The 8959-nt window shown below is 42.6% G+C and overlaps 1 protein-coding gene across 4 annotated transcripts in view; it reads right to left on the bottom strand.

Moving 5' to 3' along the window:
• The window catches only part of MAPK8 (mitogen-activated protein kinase 8), a 118800-nt gene that overhangs the window by 7408 nt on the left and 102433 nt on the right, over positions 1–8959 (bottom strand). For all 4 annotated transcript variants that reach the window (XM_050960231.1, XM_050960230.1, XM_050960233.1 and 1 more), the window contains exons 9-11: positions 7758–7882; positions 6633–6696; positions 249–326 (exon numbers count right to left, since the gene is read on the bottom strand). In XM_050960231.1, coding sequence (XP_050816188.1) covers positions 249–326; positions 6633–6696; positions 7758–7882 — 267 coding nt within the window. The remainder of the gene's footprint in view (positions 1–248; positions 327–6632; positions 6697–7757; positions 7883–8959) is intronic.

Raw genomic sequence — 8959 nt, 5'->3', positions numbered from 1 at the left:
CTCGATGGGGGTGTTGGGAGGATTAATTAACTAATCTCTATATAGTGCTTTATGTTTCCAAAGAAGAGCACCGGCATCAAACATTATCACCCATGAAGTGAATTAGCTGAAAGCAACTTCTGCCCAAGTGTTCTTGAAATTCTAGACTCATACTTTAAGCTATATTAACTATTACTCTTGGATCAGCGTTGCGCCTTTCTAGCTTACCACACAGGGCAGGCTTGTATAGTGCTTTTATTGTAACCAACCTAAAGGGGCTGGCTGTCCACGTATAACCCCGTTCTTGGTCCTTTCCTCCAGGTCCATGACCTCCTTGTATATCAACTCTGTAAACATGACAAAAATAGTAGTTATACCAATCCATTACTTTAAACTGATAACAATGAATGCACATCTTCAAATTAATATTCCAGTTTTGTAGGCTTATTGCTCTTCAGAATTATTTTTAGACAATATTAGACTACAAAGAAGAAAGGAACATATTTAGAACTGAAAGTGATGCACCACCTTCCAGCACCATTCTGCTGAAACTTCAAAGGTTTGGAGCTCACGGAATGCACTGAAATTGCTCACTGCTTGGTAGCTGATTTTGTCCAGGTTGGTTTGAGATGGAAGACTTCAAAGTAGAGCCACAAGGCTGAGGCAATCAATTCACTCAACGTTATGGAGGCCTACTGCACAGATGAACAGGTCTGATGGAAAAACAAGGAGCGCAGAAGGCCTTATCTAGCTGGAATTAGGATGGCTCAAGGCAACATTTTTTAGAAGAGCTAGTACCCAGCAACACCATGATTCTTCGCTAGACAGGCAGACAGTGTTTATATAAGTCCATTACTATCCTGTGCAAAGTTACAAGACAGCTTTGCATCAGAAAGCATAACATTTTTTGAAGAACAAATATTCCCCTGCCCCAACCCCATCCCTGATTTTCCTCACTAGTGCAGAATCATGCCATGGCCACGCCTCACGTGCTGAATGGTGTTCAAACAACCTAACTGTTAAATGTTACTGGTGCTGGCCTGCCTCTCCCTTCCCAGATATCTTTGCCTGAAGGATTCTGGATGATAGCTAACCAAGGTATTCTCATCCAATCCATTTTTCTTAGCAGAGGCCTAGCCATAACTTGTTTGAGAGATGCTGGCAGACAACCCTATTTGAGATGTGTGGACAACTCTTTCCAACAGGAGGCTCAGATATACCCCACTAGCTTTGATCAGCTACACTATCCACAGGCCCAGGTCAGATGAGGGTGGGCACAAGCACACTGGCTGAGACTCACTAAGGGATAGTGGTATGGCTGTACCATCCCGATCTGAATGTCACTATAAATATCCAGAAGCCGCTCTGGATCAGATCATCCTTTTCCGTGGCGATTAAAAGCCACACATAGCATGAAAAAGATGCCTCAACAGTCAGGAAGGGGTGCTCTAGGTTCATAAGATGGCCAACCACCCAGAGGAGGTTTTGGTTAGGTAGAAGCACTGGCAGAAGAAAAGGACCAATGCCTTAGATGCAAATTGTCAGTGACAGATTGAAAGTGGCCAACTGAAGTGATTTCTGGTGCAATATGGAGGAAAGGATTGTTTAGGAGCCACTATCAATGGTCAGAGACAACAGACTGGGGTAGCATAGCAATCCAGGTGGCTACCCATACCTGGCACTAGGGCAGGACTGAAGTATTGTACTGTGTTCCAAAGAACCCTTGGAGGTTACTTCAGTCTCTTTGGGAAGCTCAAAACTGTACATCTCCCACCTCAAGAGGGAAATGGAAGAGCCATGGCCTCACTTTCGAGGTGATGGTGATCAAACAACATTAGTGGAACATTTGCCTTCCTTTCTAGCTCGACCCCCATATTGAAGACTATGACCAGAGTCTAATGGCAAAGGGCTCCAGACTATCTGCGGTAAGTCTGTGGTGGGCATAAGGGTCAGACATTCTTATGCTAGCAGGTCAGAGCTGGCATCTGCATGCACAGTGAAATCCTCCAGAAGTTTACCATGAAGCACCCCTCCTACTTCCTTCTCTTTCTGGCAGCAAAGGCTGAACTTTCTCCCAGGTATTTTAAGCACCTAAAAGGGTACCAGTCCATTCAATGCGTTATAGTCACACATTAAATGCAGCACTTTACACTTTAATGCTTTTCTAGATCCATCTAAATGGATCCTATCACTAATCCTATTAAAACCCCCAAATAACTGAAAATTAACTAGAAATTTGAGGTAAACAAGCAAACTCTACAAGTAGAAAAACATGGTTCCAAGCCGGCCTGCCATGGCAGAGGAACAGGAAATGGTTATGGTGTGGGACCTTCTACATCTTTACTTTGACAGCTGGATCTGCAATATGAGGCACAGGGTCAAAGGGCTCAAGAGACGCAGCATGTGACCCTTGTACGGAAGAATGTGCTGGCTGCTCTGAGCTCCTCTGCAAGATGTAAGTGATAGCGAAGGGACTTTGTGCCTGTTATTCCTCAATGCAAGATAGGACTACTTTCGCCAAGTCTGTAACCTGAAGCCGTTCAAATCCTGTCACATGCTAGATCACAAGGTCCAACTGGGGAGGGGGCATGGTTTGGGGGCAGGGTATTCTGGTTATCTGTAAAGAGACTTTTCTAAACAAACAAACAAAAACATTTACCTTTGCCTGCTCACCAGCGCAGTGAATGACACAAAACCTAAGAGCAAGAAATCTAGGAGGCAGCAATGAAAGTCCTTTCTTTGTTCTTTCAAGCTTTTAAAACCACAGAGATTCAGTAACACATTGAAGTCAATTGTCAACGATAGAGGCTTGGATTGAGGACTTCTTTCTACCAAGTTTGCATTCAGATCTCATCACAAAAGAGTGAGTGGTGTATTTACTATTATATAACACATAAATATATATACATACATATGTACATACACACACACTCAACAGGATAAAAGTGTGACATTTGCTATCACTTGTCTTCTGATTTAGCAATGAATTTTGATAACTTTTGGAGGAGATATAGAAAAGTGCAGATCTATAAGAGGTAGCTGCCACTTGCTGCGACCATATTCTTTAAAATCCAAGCGATACAAGGTCATTGAGAACAATATCTCAAAACCTACCATAATGTTATCAGTTGTATGATTGAAGTCATAAGGTTAGTATCAACTAGGTAGTATACAGAAATAGCAGATGAAAGTATCTCTGAACGTACAATGGGTATTGTCCAAAAAAAATTCAAGAGTAGAGGCTTTACAGAAGGCTTCATGATCATGCATGCAGGCAACCAAGAAAGAATGTATAGGCTTTACTTACTGCTGTGGTGCTAGGCCTCGGTATTGCCATAGGTACAGCTAACAAGCTTTGATGCCTGTGTGGGTGCAGATGTTTAACTGAAAGGAAACACTGGCCTACATTTACCTTCTGCAAGTAAGGTTATATGTGTGAGAACATGATCTTTGTGACAAATACTGGGAATTTGGGGTAAGGGGTGTGGTGGTATATCAAGAGTCCTGGGCTTTGCAAGTCACAGCAGTGCGTCTCCGTATTTTTTGTACATTTGGCTCTATATTTGTCTTGTAGTAGACAGTGGTTTTCAGATATTATTGAAAGGTTTTAAAACAATTTGTTGTAAACCAGATTTGACCTCTTAATTTCCCATGACAAACAACTCAAAAATAATTAACACACTGTTTTTTTCCTTCAATTAAAACTGTGACATCTCTATTTTGTGCCATAAAGAGTCATGACTTTCCCCATTTTTCCCCAGTGATAATTGATTAGTCTTATCTACATGGAACCAAAAATCCACCTTTAACAGTAGAAATGTATATCAAATAGGAGCATTTACTTTTACTGAAGAAAAATTTTATTTGAAGAAACAGCTGAGGAAGATCTGTAAAACTAAAGGCGGCTAAGCCTCTTTCAGACAATGCAAGTGATGATAAGAAGCGACTGAAGCAAGGAGAGATTAAAAACCAAATATGGCCTGATAGGAGAATATATATATGAACTTGGTATTAAGAAGCAAGACACATATCAGAAGATTAGTCTGGACATAGGCCAATGCTTGCTTCCTTAAAGAGGAAAATTGCAAATGAGCACACTAATTTTCCCCTCAGGAGAAATGTAAATGAAGGCATAAACACCCTATAGAGGGAGTAGGATTGATATTATGGCTATGGGGAAAGCCTATCTGTATGCTAAGTTTCCTGCCACCTCTCTTGTGGATCACCAGCATTACAGAAAAACTTCTCTTAGCAGGGAGGCTTAGCTGACTCCGCGCAGTCCCCAACCTTAGAGACTACTCTTTGCGCAGTCTGCAAAACTTATTGCAGACACATCACAAGCTGGGCCTGCTCCCCCAGAATCTCAGCATGCTGCCTCTACAGGAAGTAGGGGAGAGAAGCAAGAAAGAGTTCAGGTTTCTTGGTGGTAGGGAGGCCTTAGAATTGGAAAGCGAATACTTGGCCACTCTTTTTCCAAAGCATTTTAGAACTGAGAAGTTTTACCACCGTAACAGAAGATCATGAAGCACCATACAGATGTGCACCCATGCTTAGGAAAGTTACTCCTCTCTGACAACAAGTGTTATCAATGGCTGCAGCTGACTTACAAGGCTTTGTCTACATTATGGAATTTTAGAGGGAAAAAGCATTCTCACCAGTTTTCCAACTTTGTTTCATTAGCACTGGTGTTAGTCCTAATGTACACGAGTACAAGTCCAGCAATACTCTAGGCAGCGAGAACGGTCGCTTTCTTTTAAATAAAAAGCTACCATGTTAACTAAAACTTGCTCCTTAGAAAGGTTAAGTAAAATGTCAGTAAACACACTGGAAGCTGTTGGAGTCTTGTCTACCAGAAAAACAACAAGGAGTCCGGTGGCACCTTAAAGACTAACAGATTTATTGGGGCATAAGTTTTTGTGGGTAAAAAACCTCACTTCTTCTGATGCATCTGAGGAAGTGAGGTTTTTTTATCCATGAAAGCTTATGCCCAAATAAATCTGTTAGTCTTTAAGGTGCCACCAGACTCCTCGTTGTTTTTGGGGATATAGACTAACACAGCTACCCCCTGATACTGTCTACTAGAATATTCCCGAGTGCAACTGAATGAAACATTTACTTACATTAACTGTGGTTCTTTGAGAAGTGAGACGTGATACCACTTAGATGTGTGTGCACGTAGGAGTACTGGTAGAGGGGTGGAGTTCACACCTCGGTGCAATAGTCCCCTACGCTGGCTACATGAGGTGGTGCTGCCCTGACCATCCCTCAGTTCCTTCACTCTGAACACCTGGAAATGAGACTCCAGTGCAGAGGGGACAGAGGGTGGGTCATGGAATACACGTCTGCATCACATCTTGAAGAATCACAATTACAGTAAGTAACCATTTCTTCTTCTTTGAGTAGGTGCAGCTGTGTATTCCTCTTAAATGACTCAAGCAGTACCGTGCTCCAGGAGGCAGGGCTCAAAGTCTACCTAAACAAGGACTGCAGGACCGCTCTACCAAAGCTTGCATCCACCCTGGGCTGGAAGATGTGGTTATGGCATAAATGGTTTATGCACATATATATCAATGACCACGCAGCAGCCTTGCAAATGTCCAATATGGAAACGTCACTGAGGAATGCTATGGACATTGCTTGCACGCTCGTAGAATGAGCTTGCTCTCACTCAGGGGGCGAGCCAAAGCTATTTTGTATGCAGGATGTTATCTATTGTCTGTGAAGAAACTGCTCGACCCGTCATGTGGCCTGCATATAACACAAACAGACAAGGGAAAGCATGAAATAGTTAATCCTGTCCAGATTAAAAGCTAACGTATGGAGACACTTCGCCTCCGGAGATGAATGCAGCTTGGGAAAGAAAACAGGTAACTATACCACCTGCTTCAAATGAAACTGAAAAACCATTGTACACTAGAACTTAGGATGTAGGATGTAGTCATACAGTCACTTCATCTTTGGAGAACTGAATATAAGACGACTCCGCCATTGGAGCCTGCAAGCCTCAACACTGTCCTTACGGATGTTATCGCTACCAGGAATGAAGTTTTCTGACACAAAAGTGGAACAGGAGGTTTGAACGGAGGTCCCATTAAGGCCGCTAGGATGGAGTTAAGGTCCCACAGAGGGGGACCCTTTACCCAACCCCCCCTGGCCCCGGACCCATTACCACGAGGCTCTTTGCTCATCTGGAGCTTTGCCGCCGCGCGCGCAGCCCTGCCCCACCCCTCAGAGCGCTGCGCGCGAAGTGCCAGGGCTCTGGATGAGCGAGGAGTGTCTTTCCTCTCCCACGGACCCAAACACTGCCCCACGGGAGCGCACAGCCCCGGCCCCCAGAGCGCTGCATGCGCGGTGGCAAGGCTCCAGGGGAAGGCGGAGGAGGGGCCGGTGGCTTGCTGCCCTCTGCTGGATGCTCTGGCCCGGGCGCGCGGACCTTGCAGCTTGCCGTGTTGGCAGGATTTTTAATGGCATGCAGAGTCCCAGCAGGCAGCCACGTGCCATTAAAAATCGGCTCGCGTGCCATCTTTGGCATGCATGCCATAGGTTGCCGACCCCTGTGCTAGTCATTCCAACTTCTTAACAGAACTCCAGTAGCACAATAATCCTTGACTGGATGGCAAGCCCCAAAGACAAATTTAAAATGTTGTTCTTACCTTTCCATTCTTCTATTGTGTGCTCTCTTTCATCCAACTGCTTGTCTGGTATCTTTGGTGGAGGCTGCAAACAGAATTGACGCATGATAAACAACTACAGTGAAATGAAAGGGAAAATGCACATCACCTAAAAGGAAAGTTGTTGTACAAAGAATAGTTTTCAGAATCCCAACCCAATCTTTTAAAAATACAGCGTCATGCTTCACCAGAACTGTTAGAAACATAGTCATCTCATGTCTGGCCACTTTTCTATACTTCATGTGATGTTTCAGACTCCTAGTGATTAATAGTTTTCCTTGCATTATTACAGTTATGTTTGACAAAGATGGCTAAATGGAGACATTGTATCTAGGTACAGCATTATCCATGCCTGACTCCCCATTGGGGGCATTTACTGTCAATAGTTCATTTTCTTCTCTGCCAGCTGTAAATATTCTGTAGAATTCTAGTTGCACCATTTACATTAAATACTGTTTAGGATACTGAAGTGTCTTCTTCAATTCCTACTAGGTCACAGCCAACCATCTCCTCCTGTTCAGACACTTATTTTTCATCTTATTTCAATAAGCCGGAAGTTAATTGTTTAAAAAGCGATATACTTTTATGTTTCAACTAAATCACATTCACCAGTGGTGATATTTGACAGCACATGCTCCTGCACTGGAGTTTTGCCTCTGGCTCCAATTTTGTTAGTTTTGAGATACTACCAAATTGCCCTAACTAGTGAAAATACTTTCTTCCTCTTTTCTTGCCCAGGAGTCAATGTCTCAAACTCCTGTTAAATGTAACAGGTATGCATACGTGAGTCTGAGGCAAATATCTGGTTTAATAAATCCAAGGCCTGATTTTCAGGAGATTTTTAAGTACGATATTTGCATGTCTTATTTGTAGGTACAATCATCATGATTATGCATTGAAATACAGGTGAATCACAACTGCCTGAAATTTTGGTTTCTAGAGAGAAAATTGTAACAAACATCTACCAATTTCAGCTGTAACTCCGACAGCTGCATATCAGAAATGTAGTGTATTATTAGGGCAAGCAATGATACCAATCACCACATTCCAAGTTTGCTTCCCTCAGTAGAGTATCCCACTAACAAAAGACCAAAGCCAAGAACTTACTGCTTCTGCTTCAGATGGATCATACCAGACATTGATGTATGGGTGCTGCAGAGCCTCATCCACAGAGATTCTTTTAGAAGCATCTATCACCAGCATTTTTGATAACAAGTCCCTTGCTTGACTGGCTGCAAGAGTGTGAAATTTTCTATTTAGGTTTATGCTGAATGCACTTTAGACAATGTTTTAAATTTTATGAACTTAAAAGGCTTAGCAGAGAGCAAATTACAGTTTTAAGGTCTGCACAGAATTCAGGATTTAGCAAAGCTGGTACTACATTAAAAAGAGAAGTCAAAATAATGAGTAAAACTGGTGACAGATTTGCATCACATGCAACAAGAACAAAACCTCACTTGGAAGAGTAATCAGTACCTGGGTCATTGTACTCCTTCATGCAAAGAAGGCAACATGACAACTGGACACATTTTCATGTCTGATAAGTTTTATTGATACATGTATCACCAGTGACTAGATTGATTTATTAAAATGGCAATTTCTGGGAAAAATATCAGAAGCTGGACAGCTACCAGAGGACTAAAAAAACATCCAGGTGATAGAGATCACCAAACAAAGGAAAAAAGAGAAACCTGGTAACTAGTATCTGATAAGAAACTATTCCTTAATATGAAGGATTGCCTCCTGTCCCTCTCCCCAAATAAATCTGTCATCGGATACAGGATGCGTGAATTCAGAGCAACCAAACTGTAGACTGGATTCAAATTGGCTTGCGTATGAGCATTGTGACACAGAGTGAAAATTGGACTAAGTATGAAAAAAGGTTGAAAGATTCATAGACTTTAAGGTCAGAAGGGACCATCATGATCATCTAATTTGACCTTGTCAAGGCTGAATCTCCACTCTGGCACTTTGAGTGCAGAAGGTGGGGGCCTGCAAGGATTCTAAAAACTAATACTTGGCACTCCAGGCTTGTATTAAACTCCGAAGATTACAGCTTCTCTTTGACCTTGGCTTGGTAAATGCTGACACCACTCAAATGCAAAAGAAAAAAAAACCCTTGGACCCAGGAAGGAACACTTGGGAATTCCTCCCTGTGGGGTACCCTCAAGCCCTTTCATACATACACCATCTTGCCAGCCCAGGGAAGAGCTGAGAAAGAAACAAAGGAAATTAGCTGTGCTACCGGCTAATCAAACAACATGCACAAATCTCTTAGGACACCAAAAATCCAATCCTGTTCTTAAAAA

Source organism: Gopherus flavomarginatus, chromosome 6, assembly GCF_025201925.1.
Source record: "Gopherus flavomarginatus isolate rGopFla2 chromosome 6, rGopFla2.mat.asm, whole genome shotgun sequence".
Classification (NCBI taxonomy): domain Eukaryota; kingdom Metazoa; phylum Chordata; order Testudines; family Testudinidae; genus Gopherus; species Gopherus flavomarginatus.
This window is presented reverse-complemented; position numbering and strand designations above follow the sequence as displayed.